Genomic DNA, 23,330 nt, shown 5'->3' with positions numbered 1-23,330 from the left:
GGAGAGGGTGGAGGGAAAGGAGAGAAAAAATTTTGGAACACAAGGTTTTGCAAGGTTGAATGTTGAAAATTATCCGTTCATATGTTTTGAAAAGAAAGGGATTTAATAAAGTGACTAAAAATAGCAAATAAAAAAATACACACTGCAAAATTCAATCCAAATATAAAATTTGACTAAGTTCCCACTTCTGTGAAGTTTGCATAATATATGAAATATGAATTCTCTTCCACCAAAACAAAAAGTGTAGAGTTAGCTTTCAAGGGGTTTAACTTTAAAAATTCTGCAATCATATTACTGGTGCCCAAAGAGATAAGGAAGAGAAAAGTACATTTTAGATACCTAGGAGGGTGCCTGGAATCATTCTTGTGCCCTCAGGTTTAGACCTCAAAATGCTTAACTCTCAGGTGCCAGAGAGTGCTAAATTAATTCCTTATTTTTTTTTTAAATTGATAAATTTGTTCATGTTTTCATCAAACACGGGTTTTTTTCCCTTCAGAATGGTTCTTCACAGTTCTGGTAAATAATGGAAAAAAAGTTGAAAAATTCTAAAAATGCCCATTGAAAAATTAAATCCAACCTTATGTTCCTAAGCACTTTGCAAATTTGTCCATGACTTTTTCTTGTCAAAACCCGGAGTTCTGTGAACTTTGCAGAATTTTCAAAGTATTAATGCCATTAAACTAAGAAATGTCCAAGATAACCTTTCAGGTTTGATTCATTGGATTTTAATATTCTAAACCTCAGTATATGAGAAAAAATAAAAATGAGGAGGGAAGCATTCTTTAGCACAATGATTGGACCAGTGAATAACTCTACTAATAATGTGCCTTCTTTCAATTTTTTTTCACTGATTCCTTGATGTTCTTGACCTTTCCTTCTTCCAGATCAAATGTTTTTTCTAGATCTGTAAAATAATTCCCTCATAATTTGATTAGTATGGTGCTAAACAAGTAAATTTTATTTAGGTAAAATTGTCATTTTCATCATATTGGTTCAACTCACCTGTAGCGAGCTGTCGTCTCCAGAAGCTGCCGGATCGCTCTCTGGGAAGAGATCTGCTGTGTCTACTCAAATCTCTCAGACAGATTCTTCTTCTTGTAGTGAACCATTGTCTCCAGGCAGTTACTGTTAACTCTTGTCCAGAGAAGTGACTTCCCTTCCTGCAGAGAGCCCCGTCACGCCTGATGTAATGCAGAGACTTCTCCTCTTTAACTCTTGTCCTTCTCCAGTCCAATCTGCTCTTCAGGCCCAATGTTGCGAAGGTCTGGTCTAGCTCCTCTTGTCAGGATAAGCAAAAGTCCTTGCCCCACGTGTGGACGCCAAATGTAGCGAGCAGTTGCTGTCTGGGAGGCTTTTATGCCCTAATAGAAGACCAGTTTTTGTGAAGGTTCCATGTACAGGTGGGAAAAAACTATTTATTTATCTATCTATCTATCTATCTATCTGTCTGTCTGTCTATCTACCTTTCCATTATCATTCAATTTTCTCCAGAGATCTATCATGTGTAAGTTTTCTAAGAGTTTATTTATCTCCTTTATTCTATGGTTAGATTTATCTAGTTCTGAGAAAGGAAAATTGAGATCTCCCACTAATATAGTTTTATTGTCTATTTCCTCCTATAATTTATTTAACTTCCCTTTGAAAACATGGATGCTTGTATTTCTGTTGGGCCAATATCCCAAAAAGATATTAAAGGTAGGAAAGGGACCAACATGTGCAAAAATATTTGTGGCAGCCCTTTACATAGTGGCTAGAAACTGGAAACTGAATGGATGCTCATCAGTTGGAGAATGGCTGAATAAGTTATGGTATATGAATGTTATGGAATAATATTGTTCCATAAGAAATGATCAGGAGGATGATTTTAGAGAAGCCTGGAGAGATTTATATAAACTGATATTAAGTGAAATGAGCAAAACTAGTAGATCATTGTATACAGCAACATCAATATTATATGATGATCAATTCTGATGAATGTGACTTTCCAGCAATGAGATGATCGATACCAGTTCCAACCATCTTGTGGTGAAGAGAGCCATATACACTCAGAGAAAGAACTATGGGAACTGAATGTGGATAACAACATAATATTGCCACTCTTTTTGTTGTTGTTCACTTGCATTTTTTTTCTTATGCATTTACTTTCTTTTTTTATCTGATTTTTCTTGTGCAACAAGAGAATTGTATAAATATGTTTATGCATATTGTATTTAACATATATTTTAACATATTTAATGTATATTGGATTGCTTGCCATCTAGGGGGGGATGGGAGAAGGAGGGGAAAATCTAAAACATAAGGCTATGCAAGGGTCAATGTTGAAAATTTATCTGCATATGTTTTGAAAATGAAAAGCTTTATAAAAAAGAAAAGAAAATGCAGATGTTCTCATTTCTAGTCATATGGGGGAAATGATCTAAATCACTATTTATTAGAAAAATGCAGATTAAGACAACTCTGTAGTAGTACTTTATGCCTCTCAGATTGAATAAGATGACAGGAAAGATAATGATAAATGTTAGAGGGGATGTGGGAAAACTGGGGCACTAATGCCTTGTTGGTGGAGTTGTGAATGATCCAATTATTCTGGAAAGCAATTTGGAACTATTCCCAAAGGGCCATAAAACATGTCCTTTGATCCAGCAGCCTCACTCCTGGGTCTGTATACAAAAGAGATAATAAAAGAGGGAAAAGGGCACACATGTGAAAGAAATATTTGTAGCAACTCTTTTTGTACTGTCAAGGAGCTAGAAATTGAGAAAATGCCCATCAGGGAATAAATGATGATGAGCAAGCTGATTTCAGAAAAGTCTGGAAAGACTTACATAAACTGATGCTGAGTGAAGTGAGTAGAACTAAGAGAACACTGTACATAGTAACAAGATTATGTGATAATCAATTATGATGGACTTGGCTCTTCTCAATGATGTGATGATTCAAAACAATTCCAATAGACTTGGGATGGAAAATGCCTCCAGAGAGAGAACTATGGAAACTGAATGTGAAAAGCAGAGTATTTTCATATTTTTGGTTTGTTTCTTATGTGTTTTTTTTTTCCTTTTGATCTGTTATTTTGTTTGCTTGCTTTCTGCACAACATGACAAATATGGAAATATGTTTAAAAAGATTGCACACATTTAATCTGTATCATATTGCTTGATTGTTGGGGAGGGGGTGAAGGAGAAAAATTTGGAACACAATTTTACAAAAATGAATGTTAAAACTATCTTTATGTATTTGGAAAAATAAAATACTATTGAGGGACAAAAAAGAATTTGGATGCTCTGCCACTTAGTGCATATATTTTAGTATTGATTTATGATCTATGGCAATAGTTTTTAAACTTTTGTTTTCAGTATGTTCACACTGAGAACATAAAAAGTATTGAAAGAGTTTTTGTTTATGTAGGCTATATTTATCACATTAGAAATAAAAACTATTTTTTTTCTGAAGGCATCACTGGTCTATAGTATCTTTTAGTAAAATATAGTTTCCCTGATTATCTCTTTTAATTAGGTCTATTTTTTGCATTTGCTTTTTTTGAAATCATGATTGTTGCCCCTGTCTTTTTTTTTCTTATCTTATCTGAAACATAATAGATTCTACTCCAGTTCCTTATTTTATGTGTGTCTTTCCGTTTTAAATGTATTTCTCGCAAATAACATAGTGTTAGATTCTGTTTTCTGTTATCGGTTTGCATTTTATTGGTTCTTTTGAGTTTCTTTTGTGAAAGATATTTTTTCCATTTTCCTTCCTCTATTCCCCCTTCTCCCTGTGCATCACTCTTTCTCATCCCTTCATTTTTTAAGATTTTTCCAAAATTATTTTCTCACACTCATGCCTATAATAATACGATTCTCAGGAATTACATCTATCACTTTCTCATATGAGAATATAAGCAGTTGAATCTTTAAGTCTCTTATATTTTCCTTTTCCTGTTTATCTTTTTATGTTTCTTTTGAATCTCTTATTTTATATTTTATTTTTCCCAATGACATGTAAAACAATTTTAATATATATTTTTAAAACTTTGAGTCCCAGATTCTCTCCCTTTCCTCCCTTTTTTTCCCACCCCATCCCAAAGGTACATAATGAAGTTATGCAAAACATTTCTATAAAAGTTAGGTTCCCCCCCCCAAAAAAAAAAAAAACTCAAGAAAAGTAAAGTTTAACAAAGTATGCTTCAATCTGTATGCAGACATAATCTATTCTTTCTCTGAGTATGGATACCATTTTCATCATAAATTCTTCAGAGTAGCCTTGGATCACTGTATTACTGAGAAGAGCAAAGTCATTTAAAGTGGATCATCCCACAACATTGCTATTACTTTGTACAGAGCACATTTCACCATTTCACTTTGCATTTCATTGCTTTTCCCAACTTTCACAATTTCATTAGATATAAGAGTTAGATAACTAAAGAAATAAGGTATGACTTTGCTAAGGAAGGGCTAGGCAAGGTACATTTATCTAGCAGCAGGCACTATGATAAGCATTGGGGAAACAATTAGGAGCAAAGAATAAAACAGTCTCCACCCTCAAGGGGCAAGCATTCTAATGGGGGAAAACACCCCCAAAGAGGAAGCTAAAAATAGAGATTAAAATACCTTAGTGGGAGCAAGTTACTAAAGTCCAGAGAGTTAAAAGCACAACTGGGATAAGGGTGAGGGGAATAAAGTTTGGCCCACCTGAATCCTTTCCCAAACAGAAACCTTGGGAGAAACCTAACAATTGGAGGAGTCCAGTTGGGCAGATGGTTGTTTCAGTGTCAAGAGAACCTGAGTATTGGAGGAGGTTTCAAAGTGAGACTGTAGCTGAGGCTATTTAATTCTAGAAAGTTGGATATACAGCCAAGAATAGAATGATGCAAGAATGCATCTGTACCCTGTCACCTGTTTATTATAAGTATGAATGAGTTCTTTGAATCACAAAAGAAAATTGACCTTTGGCTAGGAAAAAAAAAAAAAAAAAAAAAAAACAAACCTGGTTCTTTTCTGGATGGCCTTTAAAAGACAACCCTGATAGTCCTGATCAATATTTTTGTGAGCTGAGCTGCTCAGAGAACAGCTATGCAGAGTGTGACCCCTCTCCCCAAAAGAAGGTAGCAAGAATTTTTTTTCCATTTTCTACCCATCTGCTAGGGTATCTACATGAAACAATGGATAGAATGCAGGTTTGGAGTCAGGAAGATTCATTCCCTGAATTTAAACCTGTTCTCAGACACTTATGTTTACCTTAGTTTCCTCAACTCTAAAATGGGAATCATATTAGCAATTAGGGTTGTTATAAGAATCAATTAAGATAATTGTAGTAGAGTGCCTGGGACATAAAGGTACTATATAAATATTAGCTATTATTAATTATAGGAGATAGAATTCTAGGCTTGGAATCATCTTCATGAGGTCAAATCCGGCCTCAGACACTTACTAGCTGTGTGATTCTGGCCAAGTCACTTAACATTGTTTGCCTCAGTTTCCTCATCTGTAAAATGATTTAGAGAAAGACACAGTAAGCCACTTCAATATCTCTGCCAAGAAAACCTCCAATGGAGTCATAATAACTTGGACAGAATTGAAAATAACTAAACAGCAACCCATCAGTTTTCTGAGACAATTGGGGTTGTTACCTGCCCAGGGTCGCACAGCTAGGAAATGTTAAGTGTCTGAGACCAGATTTTGAACTCAGGTCCTCCTCACTTCAGGGCTGGGACTCTATCTATCACACCACCTAGCTGCCCCAAATATATAACTCTTAAAGGTGACCTCACTGGAGAGAGATCTTTATAACTTTAGAGAACTAGACAGGACAGAGAGCTCTTGAAATCTCTAGGAGTTACTTTCTGGGGCCCAGACTACAAATCTGTGAGTAAAGAAGTAGGAGGTTAGTTCAGTAAGGTGCCACCAAATGAAGCTCATCCTCAAAGAAAAGAGGCGAAAATGAACCTCATACCTTCTTTACAGAGGTGGAGAACTACACATGTGGATCATAGTATGCTCTGCACACATTATTGATACTAAGTCCTTCATGATTGATTATCTTTTCAATATTGCTTTTACTGTAGAAAATGCTCTCCTGATCACTTTGCTTTGCATCAATTTATACAGGTTTTCCCAGTTTTTCTGAATCAGTTCATAAAGACTTATTGAGTTTTTTGACATTCTCTTAATTGTCACTTACATCACAACAGTGTTCTGGCACATTCATAGATCCTAACTTGTTCAGCCATTCCCTAATTAATGGAAATCCAGGAAATCGGAGTTTTTAAAGCGCAAAATATGATTAGGAATTGACACTTTTATTCTGTGTTTGCTGAGGTTTTTTTTTTTTATTATATATATATATATATATATATATATATATATATATATTTTATAATATTATCCCTTGTATTCATTTTTCCAAATTACCCCCCCTCCCTCTATTCCCTCCCCCCGACGACAGGCAATACCATACATTTTACATGTGTTACAATATAGTCTAGGTACAATACATGTGTGCGAATATCATTTTCTTGTTGCACAATAAACATTAGAATCCGAAGGTACATGCAACCTGGGCAGACAGATATTAGTGCTAACAATTTTCATTCCCTGCTGAGGTTTTTTAATGTGATATCTTAGCACATAATTCAGGAACATAGCATGCATTATATGAATTTTAGATGTTATAGTAAGATGTGTCAGAATCTCGAATGAATAAACTAAAATTTTCCTGTTCTGCATCCTGTGCTGGAATATTTATTGATAGTAGCTATCTACAAAAGACCTAAAGACAATTCATACAATATTTCTTAGTACAAGAAATGGCTCTTTTTAGAGGCCATAGAAATAAAGATGATATAAAAAGAGAATGGTATTGTAGCTAACATTATATATAAGAAGATTTGTAAAACGCTTTACATAAGTATGTTAACTCATTTTATCTCACAACTCCAATGGAATAAATGCTATTATAATTTTCCTTTTACAGAGAAAAACAATTGAGATACAGAGGGGTTAAGTTGGATTTAGTCTTTGACGTAGGCTTTCAATTCATATCTTCCTCATTTAACAGCCTGTTTTGGAGCCTGTTGTTATTGTTCTGTCAAACTCTTCATGCCCTCATTTGGCATATTTTTGGTAAAGATACTGGAGCAATTTGCCATTTTCTTCTCCAACTCATTTTACAGATGAGGAAAATGAGGTAAACATGATTAAGTGATTTGCCCAATTTCACACAGTTAATAAGTGTCTGAGACCAGATTGAATTCAAAGAAATAAGACTCCTGGGGCAACTAGGTGTCTCAATGGATAGAGTACCAGTCTCGAAGTCAGGAGGACCTGAATTCATCTAACCTCAGATACAACACTTCCTAGCTGTGTGACCCTGGGCAAGTCACTTAACTCCAATTGCCTCAGCAAAAAAAGTCTCCTGACTCCAGGCCTAGAACTTTATCCACTGTTCTACTTAGCTTTCCTTGCCCTTTAGCTTAATTTAAATTTTTTAAAGTTAAACAAGGCATGAGTTTATATATTATCCCACTTAAATTTCATCTTAATATATTTGGTCCATTATTCTGTCATGAAAGATATTTTTGTGTGAAGACCGAGTTAGCACCCTGGATACCTTAGAATCAGCCAGAGTCAGGATAAGCAAAAGTCCTTGATCTTTATTCTTGGTTTTTAGGGGTAGAAGTGAATTGGATGGATGCAGGATCTCCACGATCTCCCTTCTCCTCCTCTACTGCCAAAAGTAACTCTGGCTTATTTTACTCCACTCCCTAATCCCTTCCACAATTCTCGGTATACACAAAAGATAGAACCAACACAGAATAGTGGGAAGGACCATTTTCCAAGCATATGCTAATAGAGTATTGTCCAATCAGTAACAATCCTTAAGTGCTTGGTTGTCCAACCCCAGTGCATCAACTCAGAGTTTCAGCCCTTTACATTTTTGGATACTAATTCTTCTGTCATTTCAGTGTCAGCTATCCTTTCCAAGCTTGACAAGCACATCTGGGTATTCTTCTTTAAAACACTGGAACATTAAATAAGACTGTTCCCAGTGTACTAGGTATTTGTGATTCACTTAGACTATCATGGGGAAAGAAAGACTTGTGGATCCATTTGGCCTCTGAAAGTAATTAACTCATAGACTCCCCAGGGGAGCTTTGGGGTTTAAAGGAGACATTGAAGTTTTTTTAATGCTATAGAAATGTCAGCTATTATATTTCTAGTTATGACATTTTAGGTGTCATTTTACTTGAATGAGACTTAGATTTCCACAGAGATCAGTCAAAAACGACATTGCATGACAATGTTTTTTTGTTTGTGTTTTTTAAAGAAACATTTGAATGATGTTTGCAGCAGCCCTTTTTATGGTGGCAAGGAACTGGAAACTGAGGGAATGCCCATCAGTTAGGGAATATCTGAACAAGTTATGGTATATTAATGTAAGGGAATATTATTGTTCTATAAGAAATTATGAGCAGTTCTCCAGTTGATAAATGGTCAAAGGATACGAACAGACAATTTTCAGATGAAGAAATTGAAACTATTTGTAGCCACCTGAAAAGGTGCTCCAAATCACTATTAATCAGAGAAATGCAAATTAAGACAACTCTGAGATACCACTACACATCTGTCAGATTAGCTAAGATGACAGGAAAAGATGACAAATGTTGGAGAGGATGTGGGAAAACTGGGACACTGATACATTGTTGATGGAACTGTGAAGGGATCCAATCATTCTAGAGAACAGTTTGGAACTATGCTCAAAAAGTTATCAAACTGTGCATACCCTTTGATTCAGCAGTGTTTCTAACTGAGCTTATATCCCAAAGAGATCCTAAAGGAGGGAAAGGGACTCACATGTGCACAGAATGTTTGTGGCAGCCCTCTTTGTAATGGCCAGAAACTGGAATCTGAGTGGATGCCCATCAATTGGAGAATGGTTGAATAAATTGTGGTATATGAACATTATGGAATATTGTTCTGTAAGAAACAACCAGCAGGATGATTTCAGAGGGGCTTGGAGAGACTTACATGAACTGATGTCAAGTGAAATGAGCAGAACTAGGAGGTTATAATACATGGCAACAAGATTATATAATGATCAGTTCTGATGGATGTGGCTCTCTTCAACATTCAGATGATTCAAACTAGTTCCACTTGTTCAGTGATAAAAAGAGCCATCTACACCCAGAGAGAGAACCATGGGAACAGAGTGTGGAACACAACAGCATTCTCACACTTTCTGTTGTTATTTTGCGTGAGTTTTTTCTTACTCAGTTTTTCCCTTTCTTCTTTCTTGACCTGATTTTTCTTGCACAACAAGATAATTGTATAAATATATATATATATATATATGTATATATATACATGTATTAGATCTAACATATATTTCAACATACTTAACATGTATCGGACTACCTGTTAGCAAGGGGAGGAGATGGAGGAAAGGAGGGGAAATTTTGCAACAAAAGGTTTTGCAAGGATCAATGTCTGAAAAATTACCCATGCATATGCTTTGTAAATAAAAAGCTTTAATTAAAAAGAAAGAAAGAAAGAAAGAAAGAAAGAAAGAAAGAATGAAAGAAAGAAAGAAAGAAAGAAAGAAAGAAAGAAAGAAAGAAAGAAAGAAAGAAAGAAAGAAAGAAAGAAAGAAAGAAAGAAAGAAAGAAAGAAAGAAAGAAAGAAAGAAAGAAAGAAAGAAAGAAAGAAAGAAAGAAAGAAGAAAGAAAGAAAGAAAGAAAGAAAGAAAGAAAGAAAGAAAGAAAGAAAGAAAGAAAGAAAGAATTGATGAGCAGGCTGATTTCAGAAAAACCTGGAAAGACTTACATGAACTGACTCTGTGAGGACAACGTTGTACATAGTAACAATTTGTGTAATAATCAATTGTGACAGCTCTTCTCAGCAATACAATAATCCAGGGAAATTCCAATAGATTTGGGATGGAAAATGCCATTCTCATCCAGAGAAACTATGGAGGCTGAATCAGGGCAGAAGTGTACTATTTTCTTTCTTTTTTTCTCTGAGGTAATTGGGGTTAAGTGACTTGCTCAGGGTCACACAGCTAGGAAGTGTTAAGTGTCTGAGGTCAGATTTTGAACTCAAGTCCTCCCGATTTCAGGGCCCGTGCCCTATCCACTGTTCCATCTAGCTGCCCTAGCAGCATACTGATTTTACTGTGTTTTGTTGTTTGCATTTTCCCCCCTTTTGTTCTGATTTTTCTTTCACAATTTGACTGATAGAGAAATATGTTTTAAACGATTGTACATTGGTAACCTATATCGAACTGCTTGCTGTCTTGGGGAGCGGGGAGGCCAGGGGAAAGAAAAAAAAATTGAAACTGAAAATCTTACAAAAATGAATGTTGAAAACTATCTTTACATGTAATTGGACAAATTAATATATATATATAATATATAATATATAATATATATATAATATATATATTTATATTTAATATATAATATAATATATATATATATATAAAGAAAAAAAAGAGAGAGAGAGAAACATTTGAATGTGTAGAGATTTTTTGAATTCTTCACCCACCTCCAGCCAGCTCCACTCCAACTTAGCAGTAAGGAAGTCACGGAGAGGGAGAAAAGGTAACTGACTACACGGACAAAAGATTTGCAGGTAATTTCTCGAGTATCAATAAGCCACCTGGAGACGCTCCAAGAGAGGCGGCGAGCTTCTGGATTGCCGAAATCCAGAACCGCCCCTCGCTTGGTGAAGGAGCCCCCGGTGCTCTACACGGTAGGCAGTGGCCAGTGGTGAGGTGGGAAGAAGCTGGAGTGGCTATAAGTTAGCGTCCGGACTCCCCAGACTGGATGCAGGCAGGGATAGGGGCTTAGCAAGATGCTGTAGACTCTTTCAGCCCCCTCCCAGCTACCAGCTCTGGTCTCAACCTTTGTCCAAGGCAATGGGGGAGGAGCAAGCAAGGGCGGGGCTGGACCCAGCGACGGCCCAGTGGTTGCTTCCTGTTTGGCCCTTACCGGGTCAGCCCCTCCCGAGCCGGGCGGACTCTTGAATCTCAGTTTCGGTGAGAGTGCCAGGGATCTGGTTTCGCTTGCGGACGGGCGGAGCTTTGAGCTGTAGGAAGTCGAGGAGAGGGATGGGCGAAGGGCAAAACAGAAGGGAAAGACTGAGGAGAAGGAGAAGGTGGGAGGCGCGGAGCAGATCCGGACTGAGCTTGATCGCCCTGATCTGGACCCTCGGATCGCCAGAGGCATCTCAATGCCAGGGGCATATCGGCCCCCCGTAGGGAAGCTTTCTTCCGGGTGGAGAGAAGTGAGGGACCAGGAGAGAGAGGAGCGGGACACACACCAGCTCTGACACAGCGAGAAGCCCACATTCTCAGCCGCTGGATTTCGCGGGTCGGACGGGTGTAGAAGTGCCAATTTCGCCAAAGTGAGGAGCCGTCAGCCCCCCAGCTGCCGAGATGAGGACGCCGGTGGTCATGACCCTGGGCTTAGTGCTGCTTGTTACTGTGCCTGGTCTGCACGCTGACGCCGGGTTGGCGGCAGGCCACGGGTTTCCTCGACCAGCCGGTGGACGTGCTGGTGACCCAGGGACTGTGGGACACGTGTAGAGAGCAGAGCAGTCGCGATAGCCAGTGCGGGCTGCCGGACGAGCTGGGGTATTACTCTGCGGAGCCGGTGCGGGCGGCTCGCGCTCTGACCGTCACGGGACTGGCCACCACAGCCGTGGGGCTGCTGATGGCCTCTCTGGGGGTGCGCTGCTGGCACAACAAGCCCCGCGCCTGGCTGGCCGGAGCCTCGGGGCTCGTGCTCTTTGCCGCCGGCCTCCTGGGACTCATCCCGGTGGCTTGGTACAGGCACGTCCTGCAAAACCGCACCGTTCTTCCCGCGCAGCCCAGCCCCGTCCAGCTGCGAGTTGGCTACAGCTTAGTGCTAGGCTTTCTGGGCAGTTGCCTGCTGCTAGTGGGGGGCTTCTCCCTGGCCCTCAGCTTCGTTCAGGTCTGCGAAGAGTGTGCCCACCGGCCCAAGGCGTACCCGGCTACGCGCCGCAGCAGTCTTAATACGGTGCAGGTACAATGGCCCGAAGTTCCCACCGTTCCTTCGATCCTGTCCCAGCGCAGCCAGAGCCGGCTTCAGCCTCAGGGTGGCCCGAAGCCCCGAGTGGGCTTCAGGATGCCTCGGCCGGCAGCCTACACGAACCCAGAAGATGTACTGAAGGGGGAGCAAAGCAGCAGCCGGCATCCTGGCTCCACCAGCACACTGCCCTGTGACTCAGACCTGTAGCTAGCCAAGTCCCTCCTTTTGCCTGGATTTCTGATCCTGGACTGCTCAAATGAATGCAACAGAACCCACTGAGAGACACTAGGGCTGCCTGGGATCCACCACTGCTGACAGGTTCCCACTCTGGCTCCTGCTGCTTTTGAAAGGATTGCCGTTTTAGGGTGCTTAGGGTTTTACGGAACGTTAAGCCTAGAAGGGATCTTAGTGAGTCAAAGAGTTTCCTAGAAGCAATCAGGTGGAACTGTGGATAAAGTGCTGGACTTGAACTCAGGAAAACCTGTATTGAAATCAGGCCACTGACACTTCTAGCTCAGAAACCCTGCAAGTCACTTAATGGTCCCCAGTTGTCAAGTGGAGATAAAAATAACTACACCTACCTCCCAGGGTTGTTGTGGGAATCAAATAAGACAGTATTTTTTTTTTTTTTTTTACATTTTTATTTAAAGGTTTGAGCTCCAAATTCTATCCCTCCTCCTCCCCCCTCCTCACTGAGATGGTAAACAATCAGATATAGGTTATACATGTGAAATCATGTAAAACATTTCCATATTAGTCATTTTGTACAAGAGGACTCAAATAAAAGAAAAAGTGAATGAAAGAAAGCGATAAGTAACCTGCTTCAATCTGTATTCAATGGATGTCAGTTCTTTCCGTGGAGGTGGAGAGCGCTTGATCATTAATCCTTTGGGATTGTCTTGGACCACTGTGTTTCTGAGAATAGCCCGTCATTTACAATTCTTAAACAATATCGCTATTACTGTGTACAACAGTGTCTTCCTTCTATTCACTTCACTCAGCATTAGTTCATATAAGTCTTTCTAGGTTTTCCTGAAATCATCTTGTTTGTCATTTCTTACAGGACAATAATGGCAATCGTATATCAAAGCAGGTTTTAGCTACTCCCTAATTAATGGGCATCCTTTTGATTTTCAGTTCTTAGCTAGCACAAAAAGAACTGTTTGTACAAATAAGTTCTTCCCCCACTCTTTTTTTTTTTTTTTTTTTTTTGGTATGTCTTTAGGATATAGAATCAGCAATAGTATTTATTGCTGGCTCAAAGGGTATGAACAGTTTTATAACCTTTTGGGGCATAGTTCAAAACTCCAGAGTGGTTGGACCAGTTCCCAACTCCACCAAAAGTGCCTTAGTGTACCACATCCTCTTCAACCTCTATCATTTTCCTTTTTTTTTTTTTGGGGGGGGGGGTCATATTAGCCACTCTTAATAGGTATAAGGTGGTATCTTAAAGTTTTAATTTGCATTTCCCAATATGATTTAGAGCAAACAATAGTTTTGATTTCTTTGTCGAAAATTGCCTGTTCATGTTCTTTGACTATTTATCAATTGGAGAATGATTTGTATTTTTATAAATCAAACTCAGTTCTTTATATATATATATATATGCATATATATATATACACACACACACACATATATATATTCTTTCTTTTTCTTTTCTTTTCTTTTCTTTTTTGTTTTTGTTTTTGTTAAGGCAACTGAGGGTTAAGTGACTTGCCCAGATTCACACAGCTAGAAGTTTAAGTGTCTGAGGCCAGATTTGCATTCAACTCCTGATTTCAGGGCTGGTGCTCTCTATCCATTGTACCAATTTAGCTACTCCTATGAAGTTAGCTATTATTCTTTTATATATATATATATATATATATATATATATGTGTGTGTGTGTGTGTGTGTGTGTGTGTGTGTATATGTATGTATACATATATACATATATATATGTATGTATGTATTTGAGAAATAAGGCTTTATCAGAGTTATTTCTGGCAATAATTTCCCTGTTCCAGTTTTCTTCTTTCCTTATAATTTTAGTTGAATTGGTTTTGTTTGTGTAAAAATTTTAAGAATGTTATATAATGAAAATTATGTTATATATTATAATGCTCTATAAATTTAAATCTATTCCCTTGATCCACCACTCTATTTCTTTGCCAGTATCAATTTTTTATAATTATTATTTTAAGATGTATTTTGAAATTTGGTATGGCTAAATTATCTTCCTTCATAATTTTTCCTATGGATCCCCTTGAGCTTTTGCTTTTTCAGATGAATTTTGGTATTATTTTTCCTAGCTCTAAAAAATAATTTTTGATAGTTTAATTGGTATGGCATTGAATTAATTTAGGTACAGTTGTCACTTTCATTATGTTGGCTCAGCTTTTCCATGAGCAATTAATATTTATCCAGGTATTTAGATCTAAGTTTATTTGTATGAAAAGTTTTTTTGTACTTGTGTTCAGATAGTTCCTGGGTTTGTTTAGGCTGGTAGACTCCCAAATATTTTATATTGTCTACAGTTATTTTAAGTGAATTTTCTCTTTCTTTCTCTTGCTGCTGGACTTCTTTGACAACATATAGAAATGCTGATGATTTATGTGGGATTATTTTGCATCCTAGGTTTTTAAGTACTTTCCAAAGCTTAAAGTTCTCTATAAATGCTAGTTATGATTAATATCACTTCCTTATCTTGAGAGAAGTCCAGAAACTTGAACAGCTCCTATGTGACAGATTAGAAGCTAAAACCTAGGACTGTGAGTAATCAGCTTCCTGGAGGAATGAGTCTTTGTTGTTCAAGAATTATTTGAAACTTTTAAAGCAACTACAATGAGCCAGGGACTATGGAACACCTTTAGACTACATTAGAAGATCCAACTGTGGTAATTTGATCCATCATATCATTTGGATCCTCCTGTTGTTTGACAGCTCAAAGTTGATACTGTACAGAATAAAAGAATGACTATAGTGTTTATGCCTTGTGCAGAACAGTGAATCTCAAAAAGTCACATATAGCTGTTGAGATTGAGTCACAGAACTCAAATTCGAACCCAGAGATCCTATAGCCAGACTGGTGATTATGGTTAGGCTTAAATTAAGGAATATTATGGTATTGGGCTTTAAATCAGGAATTTACATTCACATCTCACCTTAGACAACTACTAGCTGTGTGACTCTGGGCAAAGTGCATAATGACTCTCCACTGTAAAATAAAAGAATTGGACTCAGCAGCGTCTGAGGTCTCTGGCAAGCTTTAAATCCATGATTCAATGATAAAAGTTAACCAAGAGTACTGGCAAGCTGACAAGCTGTGGATTATGACACAGACTGGCTTAACTCACTTCTCTATAGCCCTGCTTAACTCAGGCTTCTCTTCCCATCATCCACTGGGATCATAACAATAGGAACAATAGCAATTTATTTTATGGAAATCATATCATGACAGTTGCTGAGGAGAGTAGATGATAGATTTTTTAATGCATTTTTTTTCCTTATAGAATTAGGGGTTCAATCCACTAGAAATTACAAAATGCAGATAAATCTGTCATTCATATCTCAATATTGATATTTTATAAACCAAATCTGTTCCACCCAAAATGTGCCAACATGAACTTTGTTCTCATCTGGTATATCAGCATATATTGCCGACATTTGTAGTTTCTTTCTTACAACCTGTACTATGTCTTATATTTTCATTCAGGCTTTTTTCCTGTATCTACATAAAAGATGCCCTGGAAAGGAAGGTGGGACATAGTCCCATCATTCTGAAGTTGTTGTTTTGGCACCAGGTTTCATATGAATTTCTATTCAAAACAAAGGCAGCCATTTAAGGGGCAAATGATACAAACATGTTTATAAATTGGGGGTAAGGTACAAAAAGAATTTTTGTCTGGAAGTTTCCCACACTGCTTTCATTCCTAAGTCACCATCACCACATTGGTGGGAGGGACCAGGAAGTTAAGGCAGAACTGATCCAGGACATAAGAAATATCTGCCCTCTACCTCCTTCATTCTGAAACAGATAATTGTCTCTAACTGGAGTTTAACTGCCAAGAAGTCACTCCCTTTGATAATTTGACAACAGAAGCTGAAACACTGTCTCTTATGCTATTTAGAAATTAAGATACTAATCAGGTTATCTAGTTGTTCTCCTGAAAATAAGAAAGCCCCTAGAAGATGGGCTACTAGAACTTGTAGGTCAACAAGCCAGATCTTGTGCCAAGAAGGCTTTTCTGGGTTCTTCTCCAGTCCTATGCTGTTTTGCTTTGAGTCTTGGTCAGATTATATACTCATCTATGGAAAAAGAACAAAATTCTTTTTAACTTTCTTCTCACATCCAAAATGCATTTAGACAGGTACCTCAGTGGAGTTTGTCCAGGTATGGGTGTGCTGGGAAGGAATAGTTTAGCAGAGAGAATTAAGACAGAGCATGTTGTCCAAACAAGGCTGGATGAGAGGATGGTGATCTGTACTTCAATAGCTAAGGCCTTTTTTACACTTAACAATTCAGGAAACTACACCCCAGTGGAAACAGTAGCACAGGATCAGACAGAATCTGCAGAATTATAAAATTCTGGGAGACCATTTAGATCAACTCAAGGTGGGAAAAAAAATCCCCCTTACATCACATGGGGAAAATGATCATCCATCTTTTGCCTGAAGAGTTGAAGAACCAAATTATTCTCTGCCTTTCTCTTTGTTTCTCTGTGTCTGTCTTTTACTGTTAAAGTCAGTGGCTTCTTTACAATGCTTCTCTATGCTGTCCTTATTGGAGAACATCCCTCTAGCCTTAGAGTACTCTTGTGTAGGAGATCAAGTTTTTCTGTTCTCCCATTCCCCAGAATAAGTTGGTACTTGGTACAAGATGTGACCTCAGTCTACCCCAGTCTCTCTCAAATTCCAGGAATGCATTATCCACTGCCTTCTGGGCATTTTTCAACTAGATGTCCTATAGGCATTTTAAATTCAACACAACTCATCATTTTTTGCCTTAAACCTAATCTCCTAACTTTTCTTTGCTAGTTGAGGGCACCATCATCCTTCCAGTTATCCAGGATGGCAACCTTGGTGTTATTTTCAATCCCCTCTCTAATCTCTGCACTCCATCCCACTCTACCCAATCCCCATTAAAAATTTTATCAGGTCTCTTTTCTACTTCCACTCTCCACTCAATCCTATGGCCCCTTTCTTTCTACATATCAATCTACTTCCCCAATTCAGGACTTTAATACCTCGACTTTTTTGCAGTAGTCTTTTAAAATTACTGTTAACTTTTGCATGCTTATATCTAAATAGATCCCCTTTCCTATGCCATTCCAGTGAGATATCCTTTTAACAAAGACTAAAAGCAATTCAACAAAATAACCAGAATATCATTTAGATCTAAAGGTACATTGCCCTAGTTTCATTTCACCATAAAGAAAAGAAAATTCATTTTCTCACCTCATTCCCATCAGTATTGTAAACAACATAAAGTATTTGGAAGTAAAGTATTTGCAAAGACAAACCCAGGAATTATCTGATCACAAGTACAAAACACTTTTCATACAAATAAAGTCAGATCTAAGCAACTATCAATTGCTCATGGGCAGGTTGAACCAATATAATAAAAATGACAATTCTACCTAAATTAATCTATCTATTCAGTCCCATACCAATCAAAATATCAAAAAAATATATAAAATTGGAAAAAATAATAACAAAATTTATCTGAAAAAACAAAAGCTCAAGGATATCAAGGGAATCAGTAAAAAAAAAAAAAAAAGTATGAAGGAAGGTGATTTAGTCACACCAAATCTCAAAATGTATTTTTAAATGATAATTACAATAAAAAAAAAATCAGATCTGGCTAAGAAATAGAGTGGTAGATCAATGGAATAGATTTGGTACAAATCACCTTATAGTAAATGACCATAGTAATCAGGTATATGATAAACCCAAAGATCCAAGCTTTTGGAACAAAAATTCATTGCACGACCAAAAAAATTTACATGTAAACTATTACCCATTTTGAATATACTCTGGCATATAGTATGAGACTAGTTTCTGTCATATAGATGGGTGTGGTTTTTACATCACATAATGAGTTTGGATTATATAAAATCTTAAAGTTTTTGCACAAAAACAATGTAACTAGAAGCATAAGAAAAATAGAAAGCTGCAGGGGAGGGGTGGGGGACATTTTGCAACAAATATCTTTGATAAATCCTCATTTCTCAAATAGAGAGAGAACAGAATTTTTACAAAAATACAAATCATTTCCAAATGATAAACGGTCAAAGAATATGAACAGGCAGTTTTCAGACAAAGAAATCAAAGCTATCTATGGACATATGAAAAAACGCTCTAAATCATTATTGATCAGAGAAATGCAATTAAAAATAACTCTGGGATATCTATTAGAGTGTCTAATATGACAAAAAAAAAAAAGGAAAATGATAGATGTTGGAGGGAATGTGGAAAAAACTGGGACACTAATATGAACTATCCAACCATTTGGGAAAGCAGTTTGGTGCTATGCCCGAAGGGCTATAAAACTGTACATATCTTTTGTTTCGGCAATACCTTTGCTAACTTATATTCCAAAGGCATACAAAAAAGGGAGGGGAAGGGGAAGAACCTATTTGTACAATAATACTCATAGAAGCTCTTTTTATGTAGCTAAGAATTTAAAATCAAAGGGATACCCATTAATTGGGGAATGCCTAAACAAGCTGTGGTTGTAATTGTAATGAAATATTATTGTATTAAAAGAAATGAAAACCAAGATGATTTCAGAAAAAATCTGGAAAGATTTACATGAACTGAAGTGAAAAGAACCAGGAAAACATTATACATAAAAAGAGCAACATTGTTTCATGAAGAATTGTGAATGCCTTATTTATTCTCAACACTATAAAGACCCAAGAAAATCCCACAAGACTAATGATGAAACATACTATCTGCCTTCAGAGAAAAACTAATATTGTTTGAACACAGACTAAAGCATGCTACTTTTCACTTTTTTTCTCTTTTTTTCTTTTATTCAAGTCTTCTTGTACAACATGACTAATATGGAAACGTTTTACATGATTGCATATATATAACCCATATCTGATTTCTTACCATCTCTGGGAGTGGGGAGAGAAAGGTAAATGGGGAAAAGGGATAGAATTTGGAACTCAAAACTTAAAAAGAAAATTGCATTTTAAAAAGTTTTAAAATATAATTGGAGAAAAAACTATATATATATATGTATATACATATATATATATATATATATTTAATTTAATTGACATACTTTGTTTAGCTATTCTTCTATCAATGGACAGTTATTTTGCCTTCTCTTCCTTGCTACCATATGCCGCCACTTGCCCAAATATTACTAAGGATATTTTGTTATTTATAGTAACATTATTTTTATCTTTGACTTTCTAGAGTTAAATATTTAGTAGTGGGTTCTCTGAATCCAAGTATAGGGGCATTTTGATCACATTTTTAAAAGAATAATTTCAGTTTACTATAAAAGAATGTTTATACCAATTTATTTATACTCCATTCAGTATATTTATGTATCTGTCTTTCCGAAGTCTCTCCCACATTGACTATTATTTTTGTAGGGTTTCTAGAACTTGGGACAAATCAAAATTGTTTTGACTTGCATTTCTCTTATTATTAGTGATTTATAGAAATCTTCCATATATTTATATATGGAATCATTGTCTTCTATGATCATTTATGCTTTGGGAAATAATTCTTAGTCACATACATATACTTGCATTAGTTCCATAAATATCTTGGACATCTGATCCTTATCAGAGATATTTGATGCAAAGATTCCCTCCCCACCAATTAACATCTTTCCTAATTCAAGATGCACTGATTTGTTCAGGTAAAAGAGTTCCAATTTCACTGCCAATAGCTTTCTATGAGGCCTTTCTGCTTCAAATCTGTCTTCCACCAATCTATCCTGTATACCCCAGCTTCTTAACCTGTGATTCTCAAACCATGTGGGTTCTTGTAACTGAATGTGAGGGTTGGGAAATTATGATTTGTTATCAGTAAATGTTTGATTCGTATATCTATATACACACAGTCGTGTAAAAATTTCTCAGGCGAAAAGGGGTAACAAGAAGCCCTGCTCTACATAGTTATTAAAATAATGCTCCTAAAGCACAAAACTAAACTTGTCAATGCCCTGCTCAGAAGTCTGTGAGCCTCTCTTGATTAAATGTAAACTCCATTGTTAGACACTAATCATCCTTCAAAATCTGATTCCAGGCTACTTTTAGGCTTACTCATATAACTTTATATACTGTACAGATCAACTAAACCAGTTTCTTGCTGTTCTGCACAAATTACATTCCATTTCTTATCTCCCTACCTTTGCTCAGGCTTTCTCTCATACCGGCATTTCCTGTGGCTTCATCTCTGCCTCACAAAGAATCTAGTTTCCTTCAAAGCTTATCTCTCCAAGTGTTACTTTCTACATAAGACCTATCCTTATCCTTTCAGTATCTAGTGCTCTTCTGGAATTACCTTTTTCTACTTTGTATTTTTCATTTTATATACACCCTTGCCCCTAATCCTCTCCTCCCCCAAGAAATTCTAAACTCATATTTTCACCAGATCTTGTTCTTGATTGTCCTGACCCATAGAGGGGTCAGATCATCTTTCTGTCTCTCCTCATCAAGAAATGTGTTAAACAAAGATTAGATATGACTCCTGTAGACCAGAGTTCTATGTAGTAAGATTACCCACAAAGTCATTCAGTGTATAGGATGGGTATCAAGAATGAAGCAGCTTATTTTCTCTATCTTAGCCAGTAAAATGCATAAGATAAGAAATACTCAGTGACATTTCTTTGGATGATCCTAAGATATTCAAAAAGCCGATTATGTTTCTGTTAGAAGGCGTACATTTATTAGTCAACAAACATAGCAATGATTATGGAGGATTGTTAAAATCCAGATATGCTGGTCTGGTCCTTTTTGGGAGAACATAAATTTTCCCGCTGCAAAATGGGTCCACTAAAATCTAGCTCTCTCTGGAACTCAGGAGACTTTCAAATTTGGAATTATTGGTAGTGAAACCCCAAAAGCATTTTCATTATCAATGTTGGCTAATCTCTCATTCATGACCAGAAAAGAAAATGGAAAGGCAAAAAGGGAGATCTAGAAATACCCCCTCAAGTTTGTCTGAGTCATATATTTCTATCATAAGTTGCTACTTATGGTTTCCCACCCCCAATTTCTTGTAGGAAGTCAAAAGGAGAGAGAACCTGTGAAAAAGCCAGAGAGTTCAAAAAGAAAGCACATTCTTATAGCCCAGCACTGTTACTGGGGATGAGAATTATTGTCTTTTATCTTAGTCAAAGACTCTAAGGGAGGCGCTTCTTTCTAACAAAGTTCTAAATCTTATAATACCATCGAAATTTTGTAGGGATACATCAAATAGAGTGGATGACTGGTATATAGCATACCTGTTATTTCTTCCCTATTAGAATATAAGCTTTTTGAGCACAGATTTTTTTTCCTTTTTGTTTCTTTTTATAAAAAAAATAAGGAACTTGACAAACACCAACATTTCCACACACAAAGAACTGATATCTTTATTATGCTTTAAAAATGTCATAAATTAAACCTGATGATATCAATCAACACTGCCCTATCTGTGATGATGGCATATGAAATGGAATTTTTAAAATGTTTTTAGTGGTATGTTAAATTTAATATGATAGTAAACAGGCAAGTAAAGCAATTTGTCTTCTGAGTTGTTAATTGGTTACTGTTTCATACTTTTTTTTTTTTTGCAACATTAGCACTATTTACCAACTTATCCCAGCTCCAGGACACCTCAAAATATCCCCCCTTGATGTGTCTCTCTTCAACAATGAGTTGATTCAAACCAGTTCCAATTGTCCAGTAATGAAGAGAGCCATCTACACCCAGAGAAAGGACTGTGGGAACTGAGTATGGACCACAACATAGCATTTTCACTCTTTCTGTTATTGTTTGCTTGCATTTTTGTTTTCCTTCTCAGGTTTTTTTTTTTGGGGGGGGGGGTTGGTTTGTTTGTTTGTTTGTTTTCTGGTTTAACCCACCTTTGGCTGGATACTTTGAGACTCAAATGATCTCCCAACCTCAGCCTTCCCTGTGGCAGGGGTTATAAACAGGCCTGGACCACCCTGTCCAGTTTAAGCAGCTTTTTCCTAGGCCCTGTGCTAGGCATTAGGAGCCAAAACAGGTTCTATTTTTAAGGAGCTTACATTCCAAAGGGAGTAAATTAGATAATTTGATTAGAATAACAGATAATTAGAAAACAAGATAGACATAAGATAGATATAACTCATCTTCATGAGTTCAAATCCAGCCTCAGATACTTACGGCTATGTGACTAGGCAAGCCATTTAAACTCATCTGTAAAATGGCAAACCACTATAGTATCCTTGCCAAGAAAACCTGACAGCAACAATTGTTTTGTACCAGTAAGCTTTGACAATTTTGTCCTTCCTCTGCCAGAGGTTAAGTTCCACCCAACTGCATTGATTTTCCTCTTTACACCTTGGCTCACACCTTGTCTAGAATCTGACTCATTTTTAGGAGCTTAGTAAATGCTTAATAGATTGGTCTACTTTCTCTTGGGTAATGTTACAGTCACCTTTTTCCTCGCAGGCCTTGGTTTCCTTAATTATAGAATGAGGGACTAGCCTGGTCTCTCAAGCCTCTGACCCTTTAATATGTAAAGGAATACCACAAATCCATGAATATTAATAAAGTAAAAATATAAGGGGACCAGAAGTCTGCAGGAAGGGATAGTCCCACAAGGTAAGATGACATAAAATGGAAACTTATTTCTTTAGATACCAGCAGAATTAGGCAGGATCCAGAATGAGAAGGTAAAAAATAACTTTTTGTCTGATTTATTAGCACCCCCTAGAGATATTATTGCAAGTTTTGTCATTTATGATGAAACATTAGCTTGCCATTTTATTGAATTAAAGATGGGGCCTGGGAATTAATTTGGAAAGTGGACCAATAGATATTAGAAGAGAGATTATTAAAAAAAAAAAAAAGAGAGAGAGAGAGAGAGAGAGAGAGAGAGAGAGAGAGACTATTTTGATAGGGGGTGAATAAGACTCCAGCAAAATGCTATGTCCCTGCTATTGATCCAGTGTCTAGCTAGGCCATAGGGAGGTGATTGACAGGATTATTTTGCCCCTAAAAGAGCCTTTATTTCCTTGGGCCCTATTTGAATTCCCTCAGTTACTCTCTGAGGTGCAGACAGGACTGTCTTGTCCTTAATAGGG

General features: G+C 37.0%; 1 protein-coding gene across 1 annotated transcript; it reads left to right on the top strand.

Moving 5' to 3' along the window:
- The first annotated feature begins 10,845 nt into the window (after positions 1–10,845).
- CLDN23 (claudin 23) lies at positions 10,846–12,838 on the top strand. Its single transcript, XM_074276194.1, is given in 2 exon segments — positions 10,846–11,468; positions 11,470–12,838. Coding segments are annotated over 2 exon segments (822 nt in total). The 5' UTR covers positions 10,846–11,430; the 3' UTR covers positions 12,254–12,838.
- Positions 12,839–23,330: the final 10,492 nt, after the last annotated feature.

The sequence above is a fragment of the Sminthopsis crassicaudata genome, chromosome 6 (assembly GCF_048593235.1).
Source record: "Sminthopsis crassicaudata isolate SCR6 chromosome 6, ASM4859323v1, whole genome shotgun sequence".
NCBI classification, from domain to species: Eukaryota; Metazoa; Chordata; class Mammalia; order Dasyuromorphia; family Dasyuridae; genus Sminthopsis; species Sminthopsis crassicaudata.
The sequence above is the reverse complement of the archived record's forward strand: the minus strand, read 5'-3'. Positions and strand labels throughout refer to the sequence as shown.